The following is a 23,934-nucleotide window of genomic DNA, read 5'->3' as shown; positions in this document are numbered from 1 at the left end:
CATAGACTCATTGAATGGTTTGGGTTAGAAGGGACCTTAAAGATGATCCAGTTCCAACCCCCCCTGTCCTGCGCAGGGACACCTCCCACCAGCCCAGGTTGCTCCAAGCCCCCGTCCAACCCGGCCTTGAACACCTCCAGGGATGGGGCAGCCACAGCTTCTTGGGGCAGCCTGTGCCAGTGCTTCACCACCCTCAAAGTAAAAAATTTCTTCCTAATATCTAATCTAAATCTCCCCCTCTTCCAGTGTGAAGCCATTCCCCCTCGTCCTATCGCTACATGCCCTTGTAAAAAGTCCCTCCCCAGCTCTCCTGTAGCCCCTTTAGGTACTGGAAGGCCATAATAAGGTCTCCCCAGAGCCTTGCGTTCTTCTCTTCTCTTCTCTTCTCTTCTCTCTCTTCTCTTCTCTTCTCTTCTCTTCTCTTCTCTTCTCTTCTCTTCTCTTCTCTTCTCTTCTCTTCTCTTCTCTTCTCTTCTCTTCTCTTCTCTTCTCTTCTCTTCTCTTCTCTTCTCTTCTCTTCTCTTCTCTTCTCTCCTCTCCTCTTCCTCTCCTCTCCTCTCCTCTCCTCTCCTCTCCTCTCCTCTCCTCTCCTCTCCTCTCCTCTCCTCCTCCTCTCCTCTCCTCTCCTCTCCTCTCCTCTCCTCTCCTCTCCTCTCCTCTCCTCTCCTCTCCTCTCCTCTCTCCTCTCCTCTCCTCTCCTCTCCTCTCTTACATTATAATCCATTATATGTTTGAGATATATATATATATTTATCCCCCCAGGAGCTAGAAAAGAGCAAACACTGGCCTTGCCAAGCCTGTGCAGAGCCGCTCCGGGATTGTGCGGAAAGAAGGTCGGCCATGACCTCTTGCTGGATGTTGGGACCACTGCTCCTCTCCGATGGCACAGCCCCGTCACCGGTGAGCACAGCCATACCGACCCCAGCCGTACAGCACCCAGGGGCTCCGCCAGGATTATATGGGATTCCCCTGCCCTATAGACGTGGGGAAAAGGGAAGGACCCCCTGTCCCGAGCACAGCTGGACGGCTGCGACGTGACCATGGCGGTCGCCCAACTCCGTGCTGGATGCCGTACCGGTAATATAGGTGACAGGCCTTCCAACCGACGGGAAACGGGCACTAAAAGTCGGGATTTCAATTTTAAGAGTTTCAGAGGCAGCAAAATTCAAAGCGGCAGCTGTAACAGGCAGCATAATTGTAACCGCGTGGCAGCCACGCCAAACCCAATACCATAATTAGAGACGCAAAGTAATATTTACAGCCCAGATCATACATATTTAGCGAGAAGTTGGAATTTTCGACTATTACGATTTTACCAGCCTATAAAGGGCTCTGAGTGTAGGTTTTCCCCCCCACCCGTTTTGCTCGGCCGGGTTTGCAGAGCCCAGCAGAGCGATGCGTGGTGCTGCTGGGGGTTTGCCCTCGAGGGCAGCGGGGTTTGCTGGGTTTGAGCAACACCCCGTCGCCCCTCTGAGTTCACGCCGGTGCTTTGTCTTTGTGCTCCGGTATCCGACCCGGCACCCGGGAGGGAAGACCTGCTGCAAAGCTGGCACTAGAACCAAAACGGATTCACAAAGGGGGAAAAAAAAAACCCACCCTCTTTAATATGCCGTATGCGATTGCTGCCTCGTTATCCGCAAGTATAATGGCACATTGATAGAGCTGCCAGGAAAACTTGGTAAAAACGATTTAAAAAAAAAAAAAAAAAAAAAAAAAAAGAAGAGACGAGAAAAGGCGGTTGTCACATTCGGAGTCGCATGATCTCCGCTCGAGCGCTGCTTTTTTGAGGAGCCCTCCTTCGCATGCAGGGCAGGGACGGCGCTGCCGGCCAGGGTTTGGCCGATGCACAAGTAAATGCCAACCGGGACGCGGCTGCCAAAGCTTTCCTAGAAATAAATGCATCTTTGCCTCAATCCGGTGGCCTCCGCAGGGAAGGGCTGTTGTCCCAGCGCATCCTTTTCCAAACCTGCCTCGTGCTGGGGTGGGGGCGATGACGTGCCAGGTGCTGGATCCGGGCGCTGGTCGGAGAGTGCGGAGTATTTACGGCACCCAGGAAGGTTATTGCATTAAAATGATTTCTTAAACCCCAAATAATTTAAGAATTTCTAAAAGTACTCCTGCCTTCAGCTCCCCCCGCTGCCTCCCAGTGTGTCCAGTTGCCCTCCCAGCTCCCCCGACCTTTGCAATTCCCCCCCATCTCCCCCCAGTCACACACCCCAGCTTACCCCCAGCTCCCCCAGCTTCCCCCCAGTACTTCCAGTTGCCCCCCTAGCTCCCCTGACCTTTGAAAACGCCTCAAATCTCCCCCCAATCCCACACCCCATCTCCCCCAGCTGCTCCCCAGTACTCCAGTTGCCCCTGAAGCTCCCTGACCTCTGCAAATGCCCCCCCAGTCCCGCATCCCAGCTCCCCCCAGCTGTCCCCAGTACTCCAGTTGCCCCCCCAGCTCCCCTGACCTCTGCAGATGCCTCCCCCCCAGCTCCCCCAGTCCCGCACCCCAGTTGCCCCCCAGTTCCCCTGACCTATGCAGCTGTCCCCCTCCCAGCCCCACAGCCCAGTTCCCCACCTCCCTCCCAGTACCCCAACCCCGTTCCCCCCCCCCCGCCAACCCCCGGTTGCCCCAGCCCCAACCGCCCCGCCCCTCTCCGCCGAGGCCCCGCCCCTCCCCGCCGAAGCCCCGCCTCTCCCCACCGAGCCCCCGCCCCTCCCGGCCGAAGCACCGCCCCTTCCTGACGAGGCCCCGCCCCTCCCCCCCTGACGCAGCGGCGGCGTGCGCGAGCGGGCGGTGCCCGGCGCCGGCGGAGCCCGGGTCCGGCGGCGGGGCCCGCGGCCCGGCCCGGTTTCTCCGCCGCCGCCATCATGCTGGTGCCCGTGTTCACGCTGAAGCTCAACCACAAGATCCTGCCCCGTATGGTGGCGCTGGGCCGGTACGACGGGACGCACCCCTGCCTGGCGGCCGCCACGCAAGCGGGCAAGGTAAACGGGGCGGCGCGGCCCGCCATCCCGCCCGCCTCCCCTCACGGCGGCCGGGCCGCGGCCGTCAAGCTGAGGGGAAAAGCCCCTTCTCGGGGGCTGGGACCTGCCGTGGTGGTGTTCCGGGGGCGTCCCGCGTCCCCCGAGAGCCGGGCGGGCGCTCTCCCGCCGGCGGGCCCCGCTCCCCTCGGTGATGGCGGAGGTGGCGGCCTGTCTGTGGGGGTTTGGCTGCCGCGCTGGTGTTTCCAGCAGAAAACCGCGTTAACGCCGGCCGGGTTCCCTGCCTGCCCTGGCAAAGGCGGGCAGGGGAGAGAGGTCCGGCTCGCTCCGCCTCGGGCGGTGGGCCGGGAGCGGTGGAGGAGGCGCTGGGGCTGTCTGCAGGCCCCCGGGGACGCGGGGCTCGAAGCTCTGCTTCGTGGCAACGGGGAGTTTGCCAAAATTAAGAGCTTTTAGCCCAAGTCGCCGAGGAGACTTTACCATTTTCTAGCGGGTTGATGGGATTTTTTTTTTTTTTATCCCAAGCTTTTGGGTTTTATCGTACCGTTGTCAGCCATGAGCCTCAGCTGAGCTGGGCGCTGGTGAAGCGAGCGGCGCTAAGGTTTCTGTAGGTGATGCGAAGACTGCCTTGTGGGAACAGAAAACATTATGTGCACTCTGTTTAAGTTTGAAATACAAACAAAAGGGTGTTAAATACAACCTAACTAATAAACAAACCAGAGGGTGAAGCATAAACCCACAGAGGCATTTGCTGTAAATACAAACAGTGTTCATCTGTGATGTTTCCCCACGTTATTATTAATTTTATTTTGGAGGAACAGCACAGAACAAGGGCTTGGTCGAGAAACAATCTGTACAGCCATAAAGCAAAGGCTATTATGCGTAATATCCTGTGATCCCCTGACTGCTCTGAACAATTACAGTGACTGAATATTGGTCAGTGAGAATAAAAACTTATTATCACAGGCCCCTTTTTAAATTAACTGTGTACACGTACAGATGGAGGTTACAGATAGGTACCAGGTAAATTGTCTAAATGTTTGGGGTTTTTTGGTAACGCTGTTACCAGCTGGATATAATTTGTTTAGTTTGTTGTTGCTCCCTTTGGCTTGCTTTTTTCGCCTTACTGGGAAGCCTTGTCAGTTGCCACTTTCAGAAACATACGAAACAATGGTGGCACAACTCCGCTGGCCAGAGCAGGGCTTCCCCCTGCCATTTCCCTTTTTGGTATCATTTAAAACTAAAGAATAACTGTCAGAAACATTATTGGCAGCAAAATGCCTAGTCTTTTGTCCTCACTTGGGTTGTGTGAATGCCCTTCTTCCCCATGACAGTTATTATCCAAACAGTAGTCTGTAATGTTTGTATACAAACACATACATGCTCTGTGATAATATTTACATCTTTGTTTCTACAGGTTTTTATTCATAATCCTCATGCCCGAGGAGAGAGGAGAACAAGCACAAACCGAATGGTGCAAAGTAACCAAGATTCGGACATTTCTCTTCTCAACATTAATCAAGGGATCACTTGTCTAGCTTCGGGAGTGTTGAACCCTCAGCTTGGTTATGACTGTCTTCTGGTTGGAACACAGACAAATTTATTGGCTTACGATGTTTATAACAACTCGGATTTGTTTTACAGGGAGGCAAGTTAATTTAAATGTCTGCTTTTTTTAGTATCTTCATTGTTTTCTTTCTCTTTCCATTCTAAAGATCACAGTTTTTACATGACTTTGTCAATTAATCATGCTTCTGTTCTTTGCAATAGTTATCTTACTGTATTCAGAACGTTTGCCTTTAGAATATCTGGAGTATTTCAAAAGAAAAATGCGAATGTGATGTATGTTTGTGTATGCACGTGCAAGAGCAAATTTGCATAATAAGTCACACATCAGCTAGCAAGACAAAATTTAAAAGAACTAATAGGCATTCAGAGCTCAGCTGAACCGATAGTGATAATGTTTGAAGCTCTCTTGTTCATTTGCGTACTCTGATGTCTCATTGTCTGCTGTTTCTTTTTCTTTTAATGTTTCTCTGTAGGTTTCAGATGGAGCCAATGCAATAGTTCTTGGAAAGCTGGGAGATATTTCATCTCCACTTGCTATTATCGGTGGAAACTGTGCCCTGCAGGGCTTTGATTATGAAGGAAATGACCTTTTTTGGACAGTAAGGCTACGCATAATGCTTTTGATGTTATTACAAGATTCTTTCAATGACGCTAATTCATCTTGATTTTTTTTTACTATGATAAATATTAACTATGTCGTGGATCTTTCTTAATTTATCTCAGGCCTTAAACTGTATTTTGGTCATGTATTCGGTGCACTCAGATGTTGCTTGAATGTTGACTGTATCAATTGTTCTGTTGTAGTTGAGATCATAAAAATAGTTAAGCTTCTGACAGCTATCATGGGTATTGAGGACTGTCTTTCTTGTTTTAGGTTACCGGAGACAATGTTCGCTCATTAGCACTGTGTGACTTCGATGGTGATGGCAAAACTGAGGTTTGTAACCATTTACATGTCAATTCAGCTGTTTTCATGGTCTCGTAGTGAAATTACTATAATAAAACATGGGTTATCAAATATGACTGCTTTATATTACCAGTTATAGTGATCCCTGCGTGGAAGTTGTGCCTTTTTCATGCTCCAGTCTAGCAAAGACATGCACAAATGCTCAGTCCATGTACAGGGAGCAGCACCGGTCTCTGGGACTACTTGGAGTGTGTAAAACTAGGCATATCTGGGATCTTTACAGCATCATTGCCTTGCTTTGGTGAATCAATTGCCAGCTGTAATGGAGAACGCCTCTTTTTTTAACTACACCAGGAGAAATACCATTAAATGCCTGTGATCGTCAAGGCATCTATTTCAGTGATATTTCCTGAATATGGTTATAAACACTTTTTTTAAATTTCAGAGAAACAACTTGCAAGCATCTTGCATGTAAAAGCGAGCTCTTAAAAAGCTTTACTGTGAAGAGCTTCACTTACGATTGGGAAAAATCAAGCAAGCCGTCTTCACGTTCAGTCCCACTGTTTCGTCATAGTCACATGGGGAAATGAAATACTCTCTGTTTTCTGATTTGAAATGTAGAAAAATTCTAACGAGCTTCTTGCTGATAAGATGTGAGAGAAACAATAGGAAACAGCTGCCATTCTGATCATGCAGGCTGCAATGGGGGGGTGAAGCTGTGAATTTGTATGGCATTCTCTGTTGTAGATGTTCTTCCATCCTGAAGGAATTGAAGGATCATGCTTATAAATATGAGTCTTCAAGAAATGTAATGGCTTCCTAGTATATGTCAGGTGCAAGTAAATATGCTGTTAAATCACCAGGCTAAAAATACTTACTTTTGTCATCTGTCTTTCAGTTTTAATCATAATTACTTCAGCTTTTCTGTTTAGTTCCCCGAAAATCCTTGTTTGGAATGTTTACTTAGGCTATGTAATAGTGTTGTATAAAAGACGTCTACACCTTTGGTGCTTTTATAAATACTGTACCGATGCAGATACTTTGCTTGATAGAGATCTTCAGGAAGTGAAAAAAATCCCAAGTTTTCCAATCAATTCCTGCACAGCTTCTCTTGGATTGCATTTTTTTTAACATGCTGAGAGGTGGTTATAGAAAGTATATGAAGATTCAGAAACTTGGAAACTGATCTATGGTACTAATTATAAAAGTTTTGCACTTACGCTTCTAAGTGGGGTTTTGTTGTTTTGCTATTTCTTTCTGCTTGAGAAAGGTTTGTTCTTAGCAGTTGGTGTAATCTGATGCTACTTCGATCTAAGCAGAGTTGGATGCATTATCCAACTAATTTACCTTGCCACTTACCCCAGCATGCATTTGCTGAGATTTTTGTAGGGTTCTTTTTAATCTTGATTACCTAGGTAATTTTATTTTTTTAGTTGTGGTCTTTTTTTTTAATTTATTTGTGGCTTTTGTGAAACTGCCTCTGGTTTAAAATTGAAGTTCTGAGAAAATGCACAGAAACATCTGTTTAAATTGTTGTTTATCACTTATCTGATAAATGGCCACCCTAGCTTCATTTCCGTTCTTCCCTCCCCCAGTAACAACATTTAATCTGCATTTAAAATAGACTGATTTTAAAACTGCATGAATGAACTTCTGTCATGTAGTAGCTAACAAAACTAATTTGTTCTCGTTATTGCCTTCTTCAGGATTTTAGATAGATACAGGTTATTTTCTCCCATCTTGGCAAAGTCTTGGGGAAAACCAACTTTTTCCTTGCTTTTTCACATTCCAGTCCAGTGGAATGAAAGTCATTGAGGTGGATGAGTTGAATCAAACAGGGAAAAACCCCATCTTCTTCTAGGCACCTCTAGGAAATGCAGGATCACCAGTAATTGTTTCAGGATTCTGTGCTTTTAGCTGATCACTTTTTGCTGGTAGTTATGACTTGTCAAGAAATCTGTACCTCTTACCTATGTTATTTGTTGTAAATTATTTCAGTAGTTACAGTAAGCTTAGGTTGGTGTAATTTAGTTTGTGGTAATTTGAAGCATCTTTGGAAGAAAAAAAAATATTGAATTTTGTTATGGATTTGTGTCTATTCTGCCAAGATGGAAGACTCATCAGTTCCAGAAGGGAAAGATACTACCAGATTTTAAACTTTCATTTATAATTCTGTCATTGATTTGATAGATGACTCTAGGGGCAAGGCACTAAGCAGATCTGTTCCTTGGTTTCTCAATTTGCAAAATAGAAGCACTTTCTAAAGATGGTGAAACCTTCTTTTCAGTGAATACTTTCTACCTGCTCAACTAGGAAATAGGAAAAGAACTAAGATGTAAGAAATGATAAGGAATGAGAATGCAGAAGACCCAATTCAGTGCTGATGTCCTATTTGTATAATTGTTTACAGCAAGTTAAAGCCTATTTTACCCATGCTTTGCAGTAGTGGCAGCCACCATTTAGTAGTGGCAGCCACCAGCTGGAGGAGCAGTGATGGTTTGATACTTGGATTCATTCCTTCTGAGTTAGTTTTTTTAAATGAGGGATGTTCACTGCTAAGCAATGATTTCTTTTTTTTTTTTTCCAGCTGTTTGCTGACGGGCTAATAACCGAGAGTTGGTGTTTCTCTGAGCCCGTGTAGTAATAAGTCAGAACTGAACTGCAGGTCTCCTGCTTCGACACAGACAATGTAGTATTTTTGATGTGTATAATTGCAGTTACAAATAATAACACTGAATCTTTTATAGCAAGAAAAGAGCATAGCTCTGATGTTCCAAAGTATCTTTTTACATTCCTACCCCAGATATTGCACTATGTTTTTGTAGAGTCTAGCTTGACAAAAAAAGGTATAACTCATACTTGATCAATGGGAGACTCCTGAAATCTTGTGGTGACAGAGGGTACATTTTGTTCCACTGGCAACTTCTTATGCAACTCTTAAAATTTCTTAATTTCTGTACTTGGAATATTTATTTGCCCTCTGGCACCCGGAGTATGTCTTTTTTATTTCCTTAGCTTGAATAACTGTTTTTAAGGTCGTCTGTATTTTTTTTTTTCTAGCTTCTTGTTGGCTCGGAAGACTTTGACATCCGTGTGTTTAAAGAAGATGAGATTGTGGCAGAAATGTCAGAGACGGAGGTAAATTCTAGCTAATGTTTATTATAATTGCTGATGGAGCTGAAAGTATTGCGTACTGTAAAGCTTCTCTGGTTACTCTGGTTCAAATTTATTGTGTAGTTAAATAGTTACTTAACTACTTGGCACAGTATCTATTCTGCTAGAACTGCAAAAGTTAGAGTTTGATAATGTCTTTCATTATGCATGGGGTTTTTTTTGCTTTGTTTATTTACAAACTTTTACCAGGTTGAGGAAAAATAACTATTGCGTGACTGAAAGTCAGGGCCCCATCCAAAGGTGATTAAGGTTACTGGATTGTGATTGAAGCTCTTTGTGCCTTCTGAGCAAAAGAGTGTCTTCTACAGTTTTCCTCAAATGCATTTACACAGTCATGATGAAGTAGCTAACCCCTGTGTGTATCCAGACAGTGCATGGCAGGAGAGAAGGGGGTTGCCCAGGTAAAACAGGAGGTTTATATTGCAGTTGGAGTTACACGCTGGCTGTATAAACAGAGCTGCACCTCTGCCATCCCTAAAGTACAATATGGGGCAGATGGGTTTTCAGAGGGATAGCTAAAAGCTGTGGGAGTTGCTTTTTAGCTTAAGAACTGAGACATCCCCACTGTTAAATTTTGCTTGATTGGAAGGGAGAAAGATACCCTTATCATTGTATTCAGGAGTTTTCTTAGCCTTCTCATGATACTTCGGGGCCCAGGGTAGAGTAAGGACATGCTACAGACCTTTGTCCTTGAAGACCTGAGGTCTCCCTGCTGCCCAAGTTGGGACTAAAAGGCTTAGTTAGCTATTAAACCACTTACAAAGAGCTATATAAGACAAATCCGGGCAGCGTTCTAGGAAAGGAAGCTGTTGCTATAGCTAGAATTAGAACTGGGCCTATAATATGTTCTGCCGTCTGTACAGTAGCTGGTCTAGAGTCATGTTGTAATTTTTAGTTAAAGGGAAGTTAAAGGTCCATCACTCTTGTGTGACTTATTTCCAGATCCATAGTAGAATTGTTGTAAATTCACAGCTGCAGAGTCTTTAGAAGCCTGTTAACATTCCTACTGTTCTAATTTAAAAGGGCACAGCTGCACCTAAACCTTTCCTGTAAGAAGGTAAATTCAGGGAACAATGGCTCTAGTGCCATTGTGCTTGTTTTGGAAGACTTGAATAGTTTTCATTTTCTGTGTTTAATCTCTTACTTTGGTGAAATTGAAACTGTAGACTGTTGTGATTCTTGAATTTATAAAGGGACAGTCAGGTACTAAAGGGAGTATTGCTACCTTTGTGAGTCTGACTGTTGCTGGGGTCTTCTGTCCTTACTGGGTGCTCACAATTTAGACAGTATTGTTACTTGGGAAAGGCTTTGGAGAAGATCTGTGAGATGGAAGGGTAAAGGGTTTGGAAACTGTTTTATGTTAAAAAAAAATTTCAAGGAGCAGTCAGCTGAGTTTAAGAAGTTTGTGAAGGATTTAAAGAAGTCTCCTGTGCTACGTTGTACAGAAGACCAGACAGACGATTGCAGTTGTTCCTCCTGACATTAAAATGTCTAGTCATAGTGTGTGGAAAAAACAGCATTTCCAAGCACTGAAAGCCTTAGCTCAATGAAGAATTGTATGGCAATGGGTCTTAAAAGGAGTGAGAAACAGGCTGTTATGACTCTCGGGTCTATTCAGGTAATACCTAGCCTGGCGTTCTAATTGTGTTCCAGAAAAAGTCCAACTGTGGGAGCTGTTAATTTTTATCTTGCTAATCTCAGGCAAAGATTTTCTACCAAAAATATCTCTAGGGCTTTCCCAACCCATGTAATGTTGAACTTCTTACCAGCCTCAGCTCCTGAAGGTTTAAGGAATGTTGTGTGTTTGGAGTAAGTTTTCAATGATAGTGTGTTAGCACTGATGACCACAAGAATCCCATGAGCAGTTGTGTTGCTGCTTGTGGTAGGAAATATTTGGTCAAACTACAGAGTTTGAGGGCAATTCTGCAATCTTTGCTGAAGTGTATCTTAGCTCTGGCAATGCAGCTTGTGTGAGGAAATCCTACCAAGGCCTTTGGTGATTTCAAAAGTATTTTAAAACATAATTCCTTCAGTATTTAATGCTTCCTACAATAGGCTTATTTACTATTTAAGTAGTGTACAGTTCATGTGATAGAGAGATTGTGTAGTCTGTTCTCTGTTACCTGAAGATGCAGAATTTTTCACTCCTGTATCCTTTCTCTCCCTCCTTTTCCCCAAGACTATTACTGCACTTAGCCCCATGTACGGCAGTCGGTTTGGCTATGCTCTCTCTAATGGGACAGTTGGAGTTTATGACAAGACAGCTCGCTACTGGAGGATTAAGGTTAGTCCAATGTTGGAATGTCGTCACTGAAAGCTTTGAAGGCTGTTAGGAGATTTGGGACCTAATCTCAGGTTGTTCTGATGATGTTATCCTCACCCCTTAGATGAATTTGAAATTTTCTGCTGAGCATAGCACTTAATGTAATTTTGCTCTTACAAAAGCTGTTTTTATAGATACATACAGAATTCATACCATGTCAATTCCTTCAGGGCTGTTGGGACTATTGGTGATGGCTTAAACAACACTGATACAACCATACAACTAGGGATGCTTCAGCTTCACAGGGTTGTTTAAGCAACAGAAATGCAATAGAGAAATTTGAGTTTGCTGGTAGAAACTTTGAGTTCTCTGTCTCTGGCTGTATTGTTGAATCAATAAACTGTTTTTCAGGCTGAATTAGTCTTGCATTGTCTGTGTTTGAAGCTAATTTTTTGCATTGAGCAATTTGCTGCTGCAGCAAATCATATTGGCAAGAACCTTTCCTGATGCTCATTTTAATATTCTTCATGTAACACAGATTAGAACAATCTATTTAATAGTGATAAGAGAAGGGGATTCCTAGGAGGTGGCAGGAAGAGGCTAATGGCTTTCCTCATTGGTCTCATTTTATGATGATGTTGAAGCCCTGATTTATTTTTTTTTTTTTTCCCCTAGAGAATTTGGCTTTTACACTTTTTTTTTTTTTTGTGAGTTCTAATCGTTTGCTTGGATGAAAATGTATTTAAAGAAAAGATGAGATCCTTTGAGAGCAGTGGACTAGATTTGTAATGCAAGGGCTAAGACTGCAGAAGTATGTGTGACCTTATAAATAGAGATGCTCAAACTTCCTGTTGAGACATTTTTCTATTCTCTTCTGTAATCCTGTAGCCTCGCACTGCTGTGTCTTAAATGTTTCGAGCATATGCAATTTAGAAAACATACCTAGGCTTAATTTGTTCTTTTTTTTCTGTCCTCAGTCTAAGAACCACGCAATGAGCATACATGCATTTGACCTGAACTCTGACGGTGTGTGCGAGTTGATCACTGGCTGGTCCAATGGGAAGGTGAGTTTATACAGGGGGAGAACAAAGAGCTGTAAATCTGGAAGCTGTGTTTAAACAAGGCTGTTAAATTGTCTGAAGAAGAACAACCTAAAATTAAAAAGACTGTTGAAAAGTGAGCACTGAAGAACTATTGCAGTAAACCTCGTTTGGCTGGTGAATGCCGTGCCAAGTGCAAGATCAGAGAAAAGCTGCTGCTTCTGCTTAGCTCAGACTCAATTGCTAAGGTGTGGTAAGTTGTTTCCACAGAAGCAGAGATCATATGCTACATCCTGGAGCTCTCGAGTGTCTCTTTTCAGCTGTGTCTTGAGCGCATGCTAATAATCCTCTGCAATGTTTCCTGAATGTTCTCAGGCTACAGGGAAGACAAAGCAGTTATGCAAAACAGGAGAGCAGCATCAGTCTTGACTATGGCAGGATTAGAACAAATCCATCAAGTATTATTTATTTTATGTAAAGGCATTCTATACAGTTTAGTGCTAGTCTCTTAAGCCTGTTGCTTGGTATTCCCCTTTGCCAGAAATGACTGTTCTAGCTTCCAAATCTCTCCTGGAAGCAGTTTGTAAAGCTATGCTTCTTTCTTCACACCTTTCATTACCCTCATTAGCCTGGGGGAATTTAATTAACTTCATATCAAGCTGTCAGTCTAGAGCCCAGATATGTTGTAACTCATGTTGGATTAGGTGTATAACATTGTTACAGAGAGAACCTTGCCTTGCTTTACTCTTTTTTTTTTTTTTTTTTTTTTTTTTTTTCCCCCTGTTCTTTTCCACTGGTAGTCTCTTCCCTGCTTGTTGGTCTGAAACAGTCCCTAGCTCCTAGAAAGAGTAATGCTGGGTCCCGTGCTTTGCAAAAGACACACTGCACAGAACTAAGCCCTCTTCTCCATTCTTCTCCAATGAAAGATAATTAAAGGTTGTGGTATTTGTGTTTAAAAATAATCCGTCAGACACGGACTGCAGCTAAGAGGAGAGATTGTAACTACTGCATTAGTTATTTCTGGTTTAGTCCCATCTTGCTGCATTCTTGTGTGCATAACCTTCCCAGTGCAGACTTGCTGTCCCCTTCTTTCCTTCCTCTTGTTTGTAACTTAGGGAAGCATCTCTGAAGAGCAGTTCCTTCTAGCTGAGTCTGTCTGGGGGTAATTTCTTGATAGTATTTTTTTCATGTGTGGTGTTCTGATCAGCAGAGCTGCAAGTTCACCTGCAGTTCCATGAGTGGAGCTCGCTTTCAGTTAGCAGCTCGGAGTACAGCATACATATATTTTGGAGTTAACTTCTCTGTTCATGCTGTGCCTTGGAACTCTTTGTTGTTCCAGGTTGATGCACGCAGTGACCGAACTGGGGAGGTCATCTTTAAGGACAACTTTGCTTCCTCAATTGCAGGAGTGGTGGAGGGGGATTACAGAATGGATGGGAGCACCCAGTTAATCTGCTGTTCAGTTGACGGTGAAGGTAAAAGCATTGTTCAGGATATTAATTTAACACACAATAGTATCAGGCACATTACATCATCTCAGATTAGCTAAACGTTTTGGTTCCATAGGCATTTTTGTGTGCCAAATTCCCTTCGCTTTATGTGAAGTTAAGGGAATTTTGAGTTACGCTATCTGCAAACAGGATTTTGAATATTGCTGTCTCTGTGATAATCAGCGTGTGTTTCATTGTGATCCAAGAAGCCATCCAATTCATTTGCCTAACGGAAGAAGTCCCATCCTAATAATGCAGAGATAACTATATTCAGTATAGACTATGGTTCTTCAGGCAGCATTATTATAGATGAATGTATAGGAAATCTTTTTTTCCTATACATGATAATTCTTTGGTCGCTTTAGAGTGGGTAAAGGTGATTAAAGAGCAAAGGGGTGTGTGTTTTGGCTTTCTTCTAAAGATGAATGGGTTTTATATTAGAAATCTTAGATGTTAACAGCCCTTTGTTTGCTGGAAAATGCTATCCCGAGACTGGAGAACTGGTGGATTTAGCCCACCATGCATTCAAGAAGTCAGACCTGGTTACTGTGAGTGGAAACAAATATGATCACAGATTATTTAAATAACCTCAGCATAATTTACAGGGATGGCTTCAGGAAAGACACTGGTGTGATTATCCGACTGCATGGTGTCAGTGGCCTGAGATGAGCAGGTCTGGCACAACCCATTTGGAACAAAAGCTTGTCCTTGTTAAATAGCACAGTGTTTTTCTCTCTGTCTTAATCACAGGCTGCAGGGATTTGCTGTGCTTTGGCTTCAGCATATAAACCTTTTTCCCAAGCTTACAGAAGGGGAACATTGTACACAGTTCTGAAGGTACCTTGTCCTAGCAGAGCTGTGTAGGTTAATGTCGCTGAATATGATCATCCTTTTCTGATGTGTCCATCGTAAACAAACAGTAATAGCCCTGTTTTTGGGGTTATATGGACAGTGCATTCTTATAGTCCTTGTCGTTAGAGTTCTGCATCCTTTCACATGAGGTCTTCTGTGTTTCAGTGTATTTTCTGTCTTGCTCTCATTTTAAATGAATGAATCACTCGAATAATAAAGTGGGTCCTTTCATTGGAGGACAGTGTGCATGCTGAATGCTTTTGAAGTTCCCCACAACTTTTTACGGCAGTTACACAGTCAGGCTGTGTATTCTTTGCAGGTATAAGATTTTTGTCCATGGCTTTCATTGTCAGCTGTAATCAGAGCACGTGGCCCTAGAGCAAAATGTCTACAGCAAGCATCTTTGTCTCATACCTATTCAGCTCTTCTGTCTCCACAGGCAGTTGGAGATACATCCATAACTCTGTGCTCCATTGGGCTACTGGGAAACAGGTCTAACCCCTTGAAGTGAAGTATTCCTTGATTTGGGGAAAAACTAATGTGGTTAAATCTTGTTTACTGGCTGATTGACAGTGACTTACAGTCACGTCCAGACAGTGACAACTCCTCTGACCAGGTCTAGAAATCCAAGTACACATTTTATTAATTTTGCATAATTGCAAACTTGCCTAAGCACCTGAAAGAATGATTGCAGTGGGAATCCTCTCACAAAAGGACTGGGCCCTGCCCTTGTTTGGTCAGGTAAAGACAGCTTAAAGACAGGTTGGAAATTCACCTTTTTTCTTTTTTTAAATGTGCAGTTCTCATATCCTGATTGCCAGGAAACTCAAAAGCCTCTGTGGGTGTAAATCAGTGCTCAGGTTCTCAGGTGAATGGTACCAACTGAAGACCAGAATCAGTGTCTGCTGCTGAGGTGGTACAAGGGGATCTTGTTACAGAAACTAAAGTTTGGGGGGACCTGTGAAAGGCTTTGCTGAAATTGGCTGTGTTTTGTTTCTGTGCAGTCCGAGGCTATCTGCCAGGAGGTGAGGAGATGAAAGGAAACCTAATGGATACAAGTGCTGAGCAGGATCTGATCCGAGAACTTAGTCAAAAGAAACAAAATCTGCTGCTGGAATTAAGAAATTATGAGGAAAATGCAAAGGTACTACTTTGGCCCTACTATGTAGGGCCAAAACACGCCTTTCCGTTGCTGTGAATCTGGAGTAATCTGGGAAGCGGTGTTGAGGCAGTCCAGACAAGTCAGAGCTGTAACCTGTTAGGATGGAGCAAGATTGTCTGCTGGGGATTCCTGCTTCTGCATCTGGCTTGGTCCTTGTGCAAGTTCAGAACTTGTGTTTTGTATTTTAATAAGTAACGTTTTCCTTGTTCCTTCATCTTGCCAGAGCAGTTGTGTTTGGGGCTGGATTCTGTTCAGCCCTGTGCTTTGGCTTATGACTGCAAATTGTAGTTTTCAATGCGTGAGCCAACTCAGGGGTCAGAGGGGATTGTGTGAGAGGATCAGGTAATTGGGTGAGGGCTGGGAGCACTGCCAGGGTGTAGGAAGCGTACTTGTGGCTTGATGGTGAAGGTGCAGAATTAGAGCTTCAAAAAATAGTCTGAGGAAAGAGCAAACTCATATTTGAACAGCAAATGACCACCATAGCAAATGCATGGAATTATATAAGCTTGTGCTTAAAATTGAATATATGTTGAGCATTCTTCTGAATAAAGATGTGGGTACAGAGCCGAGCTCTATCAACAGTAAAGCACTTGAACAAATTGTAGCACAAGTGTCCACAGCTCCGTGCCTAATCCAGCTGCTCTTCATAGTAGTGTGAAGTGTCTGGGAATTGCTGTAATACAACTGTCTCCTGCAAGAAATTTTGAACTGACTTATGCGTATGTTTTCTAGGTGGTTTGAATGAAAATCTTGAAATGCTGATACTGAAGGGTATGTGTTTTGCAACAGGCTGAACTGAACACTCAATTGAAGGAAGCTGATGGGCAGAGAGGTGTGATTCCAGCAAATACCCAACTCCAAACGGCCCTCTCAGTTAATCTGGGCTCTGACAGCCAGTCTGCCCATGTGGAGCTGTGTATTTCCACCACAAATGGTGAGTGGTAACCTGCAACCATTGACATTCATTTCATGTAAATTCATGCAAACCTTTAGTTATATTTAGCTGATGATTTGCCTGTCTCCCCTTTATTGTCTGTAATTTCCCCTTTGTGGTTGCTTTCCTTTCACACAGTTTTGAATCAAACTGTGTTCCTTTGATGGGTCTCAGCGGAGAGGAGTTTGGTGGAATTTGTTTCTTGTTACGTGTTATTTTCCAAGGCAATTAACATTTAACTTGGATGAAATGAGTCTTGGTGATCCGTGCAACACTCCTTGTGTTGACTCTAAACACTAACCTACAGCCGTGTTAGTGAGGGTGTTGCATGAATGCAGCTGGACCTCAGCTGGCTTTATATGCAAAACTGGAACTACCCCAAGACAGCAAATTCACCGAACACCAGGTGTGTTGAGGATGCGGTCGGGTCCAGATATGGTAGTGCTGGTGATCTGGGATACTTTAACATTTCAGAGGAGGGTGGTGTAAAGAGTTGACTGTGCTTAATTCTGAAAACAGCAGTGGAGGACAGCTGTTAATTTAGGAACTGCTTTTTCTTCCTGTTGCTAAGACACAATCATCCGTGCTGTGCTGATCTTTGCCGAAGGCATATTTGAAGGAGAGAGCCACGTGGTACATCCCAGTCTCCAGAACCTCTCTGGTTGTGTTCGTGTTCCCCTTACTCCACCCAAAGATGTGCCTGTGGATTTGCACATCAAAGCCTTCGTAGGTTACAGGAACAGGTGAGTTTTGTGTTGTGATCTCTGCTGGTCTCCAGAACTAACTGTGTGACAAGGAAATGGCAATGATATGCTTTCATGCTTGTCCCATGGGAAGCGCACTGTTAATTCTGTGGTGCCCCACTTCTCTGTGTTACTGGAATTAGAGTGGGAATGCTTTCTTAAAAACACTCTTGCACCTGTGATGCTGAGCTCTTCTCCAGACAAAGTCTAAACGCTCTGGAGTCACTGGGACGTGCTGTGGTCTGGCTCTGCCTTCAGGGGAACAGTGAGCATTTCCTGTCCAGGAGATGAGTTGTTGTGGGTCTCTGGAGGGAGCCTGGAGAGGCAGAGGCTGTATCCAGGCTGCCTGCTCTAAGTGGCTGCCTCTCCAGGCCTGGGGTGGTGGCTGCTCTGGACGAAGTACTTGAGCAGGCCTGGAGGCACAGTGCTGTCTTTCAAGCTACGAAGTTCAATTTATCTTCAGGGCAAGTAGAAAGTAGCATATGCCTCGCTTCAAGACAACACTTTTCCAGTTTCCCATAGAAATAAGATGTCTCTTTGTGTACACTTGACACCAACTTTCTCCTTGCTCACATCTGCCGGAACTGGCGGTGCCGCAGGAAGCAGCCTCCTTTCCCTGAACAGGGAGGCATATTTTGAGAGCTAGTCAGCAGCTGCAGAAAGAATGTATGGGACTGAAATCCCTTTTGTTTTCTCTGTTTGTCTTTATTATTACCTTTAATAAGACTTCACTGAACCTGTAAAGAAAATACTAAATCACATAGTAAGATCTTAAATGTGTTAGCCTAGAGAATATATTTCATTGGAAGGATTATGGAAAATGTGAGCAGTAGGGAGGAATCATTCAACTTCATGAGGGGATAAGCCTGGAATTTCCAAGTTCCAGGTTTTTTTTCTGGGAAATGGTAAGAGCTGATTACATAGCTGGAAGCTGCTGATGTCAGTAGCCAGCTAAAAAAGGACCAGGAACTGTTGTAATCGGTGAATCCCTGGTATGTTAGTAACTGTCTCTATTTTTCCTTTGGATTGCTTCCAGCACACAGTTCCATGTATTTGAGTTGACAAGGCAGCTTCCTCGCTTTTCCATGTATGCCCTGAGCAGCCCGGACTCAGCCACGGAGCCGCTGAGCTTTGTTAACTGTACAATGAATGAGAGACCGCAAAGGGTGAGTTTCTGCTGTGCTTCCTATTTCCCGGTCCTGCGTACAGGTGGACTGTACTGCAGGTGGAGGGTTTGCCATTAGCTTGAGATTTCCAGGAGTAAAGGAAAAATTGTGCAGTGAACTGCAGTGCTGGCCTCTGGAGTCTGTGTATTACAACTTGACTCAATGCTTTTTTTCCTTCTTTAAAAGATTGCCTTAATTGAGGTATTCCCTGTTTCAGGAATTCCTGCAGCTGCAGGATCTAACGGCCTGAGTACATGAGGTGTTTCAGATACGGTATTGTTTGCTGTGTGACAATTGATGGAACATCAGCAGCAGGAGCCCCGTAGTGAGTGATGAATTCTGTAAACCACCAGCAAACAGGAAAAGGGCAGTACAGTGCCCAGATAATGGCTCAGTTTCACAAGAGACGAGCAGCAGTGCTGTTGCTTTCGTTATAAAAGATCTCAATCGTGGGACAGCAGTAATTAGAGCTGGTCGTTTCCCTCATTAACTCTAGGGCTCTGCCCTATTTACCTGACCTTTACTGCATTAAATAGCCAAGGTGAAAAATAAGATGCAATGAAATTTTCCTTTAAATTCTTGCGGTAGAACCAAGCCTGCCTTCCCAGCTTTCTCCAGTCTGAAGGCCTGGGCTTATGCTTTGACCTTGGGCTGTGGTCTCTGGTTGTTGGATTTGATTTTTGTAGGAATATTCAGTTTTGGAGCGAGGATTCAACTGTCCTCATTCTAACAAGTTCATGACATGCGATTAGGGGATGAAATTTAGTAAATGAAATTTCCGAGGTACCCCGAACAGAGAGTCCTGGTGCACATCATGTGCAGGGACACTGTGTGGTTCTCCAGGCTTTCCGCACAGGTGGTGGCTGATGCTCTTCATTTTATTTTTGAAAGATTGTTATGTGGCTGAATCAGAGCTTCTTACTACCAGAGGATGCAGAGTTTCAGAGTGCTCCCTTTCAGGTTTGCTTCACTTCCCTTCGTAATGCAGGTCAGCTCTGCATCAAAATCAAGCCCGGTGGAGAGGTGAGTACCTTCGTGGACACGGGGAACACCCGTTTAATTATGCTCTGGTGAAACTTAAGGGTGGTGTCAATATGAGGCAGTAAAAATGAAGGACGACTGAACAGGCAGAGAAAGTACTCGTGTTTTAGGGATGTTTATGGAAACTTTTGGGTCTGTTTACTGTTAGTGGGTAAAATTCCAGTGCCAGTTAATGAAAAGAAAATAAAAATGTTTAGCCTGCAGATCTGTAGGAAGGTATTTGTTCCCACACAAGGTGGTTTCAAGCAGCCATAATTTGAGGCACAAAGGCCGCCTGTAACTTTTGCACTGGTCCTGTATGCACAGATGCCTCTTTGCCCGAGGCCTGAATAAAAGCCCCTTTGAAATCAGCGTCTCCTTATCTACTGGAAGCCTGGAGCTTGCTCATGCAACAGTTTTGCCTCTTGATAGAATGGACTGCTTTGAGCCTGGCTAACTGTTTGAGAGGCAGTCCTGCTGGGCAATGCTGGGAGATGTTTTGGCATGGAAGAATGCTGAAGTGCTTGCTTTCCTTTCTGACAGATTTCCATCAGCACGGATGATATCGATCTGGCTGGTGACATTATCCAGTCAATGGCCTCCTTTCTGGCCATTGAAGATTTGCAGGTGGAAGCAGATTTCCCTGCGTACTTTGAGGAGCTGCGGAAAGTGTTGGTCAAGGTGAGGAGGCATCGGGTGTTTCTAAATTGTCAGCTAAGCAGTCACTGGGAGCATTTGCATGAGAGGATCTCTAAACTGCTTTAAGTTCTCTGTGGAAATGAGCCAGCGATGGCTTGCTGTGCAAAGCCAATGGGACACCCTCAACTTTCTGTTTATTCTTTGTTCTGTGGAACAGGCCCTTGGTCCCCAGCAGTTGATTGTTCAGGATAATGTAAATATGTTGCCTGGGAGACTGAGCTGTGGATTTGGGTCGGGGAGTAAGGTCTCTGTCTCAGCCTGATCACCCCGTTCTGGGGGACAGGGTACGGCTCTGGCAGCCAGGGGCTAAGGGGAAGGAGAATGATCCCAGGGATGGTGGTAGATTAAGTTGGGATGTTATTTCCTATTACACTGAGCCAAGATTTATCTTGAACAATTACCTGTATGCCCAGAGTGCCAAGGGCCCTTTCTCACAACTGTTTGCCTTGGACAGGTGGATGAACACCACGCGGTGAATCAGAGGCTCACTGCCGACATGGCTGAACACTCCAACCTCATCCGCAGCATGCTGGTTCAGGCGGAAGACGCGCGGCTCCTGGGAGACATGTGAGTAATTGCTGCTTAGCTTGAATGTTTTGGGAAAAGCAAAGCCAGTCTTTGCTTTTCAGGCAGAAAAGAGCACAGAAGAACATTTGTGTGATATAGGGGTTGTCTAGTTGCAACTCTTGATGTAGAATTGGTACCTTTGCTGGTCCTCTCCGTGAGCCTTGTCTTGTTCTTAAGGTGGAAAACCAGTCTGGGGAAGACAAAAGGGTAGAGGTGGGGCTTAGCATGGAGCAGATGGGGTGAAGCAACCTCGAGATGGTGAGATAATTAGAAAACATGCAATAAGGGAAGAAGGCAATAAAAGCTGTCTGGTGTGTGAACTTTTTACAATACCAAGAAAGAAACTTTAGGTGTCGGTACTTTCACTCTGACTTGCTGTGTTCTACTGCTAACGTTACTGTCAAGAGCAGTAGTAAACAGGTCTGAGCTAACGCAGAGCAGTGTTACTTTCACTGGGGAAAGTGGCATCTCCTCCTTGGGTTGCCAGATAAAATAACTGCAAAAATAGACCTTTTCTTTTTTTTCTTCTTCTCAGTAAAATAATGAGTATAACCAACATGTCTAGACAAGTCTGTTGTCTTGTAGCTGGCAGACATGCGGGTAACCCTGGTAGCCATCACAACCATGTATCACTACACCTTTATATTGACAAGCCAGGAATGGCTTTCTTGTCCCCTGAAATGCAAATAACTGGACTGATTGTTCCCCTAGGAGAAACATGAAGACACGGTACGTCGAGCTGTATGATCTTAACAGAGATTTAATAAATCAATACAAAATTCGTTGCAACAATCACACGGAGCTGCTGAATAATCTGAAAGCTGTGAATCAGGCAATCCAGAGGGCTGGGCGGTTACGTGGTAAGTATGTGTGTTTGGAGGGAATGGCGAGTCTTGGACCCCAGGGACGCAAGTAAGATGTGTCTCGGAGGCCACCTGGGTCAGTTAAGCTACTTCAGGCTTTTTGGCCTGAAACTAAATTAGTAGAAGTGATCTTTCATTTTTCAGTCATAGTCAATTACCTGTGACAGTGAACTATGAGTGTCCGGTATAATCTGGGATCACAATGTCAGAAAGAACAGTTCAAAGCCGTTTCCAGCTTTCTGGATGGTATAGAAATTGCTAGTTTTCTTGAACGCAATTTTAAAATAGTGTTTCAGTTCTTAAATTATAATTCTGCTTTAAAAAAAAAAAAACCCAGCTATCAACTTAAGCAGGGCTGTTTGTTTGTAATTATTAGTTCTGTAGGTCTTTAGGGAAGGAGGTGTTTTTTTTGTCTATTTGCAGCATTCTCCTTTCAACAAGTCCTTTAAGTTCTGCTATGATAGAGCTACTAAGGATTCTTTTTTTTAAAGAAAGGATTTTATTTACGTATTAGAAAAAAGGCTGAGAGAGCTGGGACTCTTTAGCCTGGAGAAGAGAAGGCTGAGGGGAGACCTTATTATGGCGTACAAGTATCTAAAGGGTGGGCTGAAGGAGGATGGAGCCAGGCTCTTTTCAATGGTTCCCAGTGACAGGACGAGGGGCAATGGGCACAAGTTAGAACACAGGAAGTTCCGTTCAAATACACAGAAAAACTTCTTTATGGTGAAGGTGACAGAGCACTGGTACAGGCTGCCCAGGGAGGTTGTGGAGTCCCCTTCCCTGGAGATTTTCAAGACCCGCCTGGATGCAGTCCTGAGTAATGTGCTCTAGGCAATCCTGCTTTGGCAGGGGAGTTGGGCTAGATGATCTCTAGAGGTTCCTTCCAACTCTGAAAATTCCGTGATTTCACTGTGTGTTTAAAAAAATATTTGAAAGGAACCCCTAAATTTTGAGACCGGATCAAATAAGTATTTTTACCAGTTTTTTACTTGATAACTGAAGTGGTTTTTTCTTTCCTTTTTTTTTTCTCTTTACAGTCGGCAAACCTAAAACACAAGTGATAAGTGCTTGTCGGGATGCAATAAGAAGCAACAACTTTAACATGCTGTTCAGGATAATGCGTGTGGGAACAGCCTCTTCCTAAAGTGACCGGAGGAGCAGCAGTTGCACAGGGGCAGTGTTTCCATGCAGCGGGCAGATAAAGGACCAGTAACAACAAGCGGTTAATTCAGTCCCCTACACCACTGTAGGGTGAAGTAATTGCAAAGGTAGCATTTTAGTTAAGCCATCAGGTGAGAAATGTTATTATGCAGGCCAAAGCTTCATGAAGAAAGTGTCAGAGTTTAAGTGCAGATGTGATATTTATGCAAGACAGAGGTGTAACCTTGGAACAGTTATTTTTCTTACAGTAACTTATTTATGTATTTTAATATATTTTGTAGCTAAGGCATTGGCCTTTTCCATTAAAACATAGACTGGTTTGACTGCTTTTGTTCTGATTTAGTTGGGGAAATGCGTACGGTTAAGTTTATTTGTTGGAGGGGAAAAAACCACACCCCTTTTCTGGTTTTGCTGCTTAGTCTGTGCACACTAAGCACTTAAACTCTCTATGTCGGAGAATCCTGAGTGTCATTGCAGGAATGTGCTGCTTTCTAGGTAAACTGCAATTTGGTGCCCTCGAAGCACCGAAGGGATAACATCTCCTTGATGGCTTTTAAGCCGGAAAAGGTCTTTGAAAGCTGTCCAGTTCCACGATCCATGCAGGTAGGAAGTGGTCTGTTTCATATCCGGCACTCTCCCCACACCTGGATTGTGGGAAGTTTTGCTTCCTGCTACTGGTTCCGTGCTACTGCTGGCAAAAACCTGCCGATACTGAGGTGGGCAAAGGTGCATTTCAGGAACAACAAAAACAACTACACACCCAAGCTTGGTGCATACTTACGAAGAGCTGGAAGTGCTTAATGGGATCAAAAGAAGGTATTGAAAAATGTCTTGGCTGCTGGCTCAAACCTGTTTATTAATTGTGGGATTGCTTAGAATTGGATTAAAATATTACAGTAAGGCTGTATCTTAGATCTAAAGATATTTTAGAACCTTTGCCAAAGCAAATTTCTTTCAGAAGCTAAAAATATCCTGTACAGGATGGAGGTTGGGCCCCGGTGCTCGTAGCTCCCATGCCATTCATCGCATCTACCGCTGTATGGGTGGGTGTTCACAACACAGGTGGGGAGAAGGCTGCCCGCCTCTGTGAAGAGAAGTTCTTGGGTAGCTTCTTGGGGCTGTCAGGAGTATTTGCGTCCTGTAACTGGTTTGTCTCTTACTTGTCACTACTGAATTAAAGCCAGCACCCCACCCTTCGTTACAGAGAAACTGGTGAGCCTGCAGCCAGTCCAATGGGGAGCGTAATTCTTGCAATGTATTTTAATCCCCAAAATGGCCCCTTGCCACTGCTTCGGCCCTTTCAATACAGAGAACTGTGCTGCCAAAAGCACAGATCTGTCACTTCAAATCTGCA

General features: G+C 44.2%; 1 protein-coding gene across 1 annotated transcript; it reads left to right on the top strand.

Moving 5' to 3' along the window:
• The first annotated feature begins 2,799 nt into the window (after positions 1 to 2,799).
• BBS2 (Bardet-Biedl syndrome 2) lies at positions 2,800 to 22,903 on the top strand. Its single transcript, XM_082489511.1, has 17 exons — positions 2,800 to 2,976; positions 4,388 to 4,618; positions 5,013 to 5,138; positions 5,414 to 5,476; positions 8,507 to 8,584; positions 10,800 to 10,904; positions 11,861 to 11,947; positions 13,263 to 13,398; positions 15,270 to 15,409; positions 16,217 to 16,361; positions 16,933 to 17,104; positions 18,141 to 18,270; positions 19,162 to 19,293; positions 19,834 to 19,971; positions 20,444 to 20,556; positions 21,268 to 21,416; positions 22,457 to 22,903. The coding sequence occupies exons 1-17, from the start codon at positions 2,860 to 2,862 to the stop codon at positions 22,561 to 22,563; spliced, it is 2,169 nt and encodes a 722-aa protein (XP_082345637.1). The 5' UTR covers positions 2,800 to 2,859; the 3' UTR covers positions 22,564 to 22,903.
• Positions 22,904 to 23,934: the final 1,031 nt, after the last annotated feature.

Source organism: Vanellus vanellus, assembly GCF_965231255.1.
Source record: "Vanellus vanellus genome assembly, chromosome: 12".
NCBI lineage: Eukaryota > Metazoa > Chordata > Aves > Charadriiformes > Charadriidae > Vanellus > Vanellus vanellus.
The sequence above is the reverse complement of the archived record's forward strand: the minus strand, read 5'-3'. Positions and strand labels throughout refer to the sequence as shown.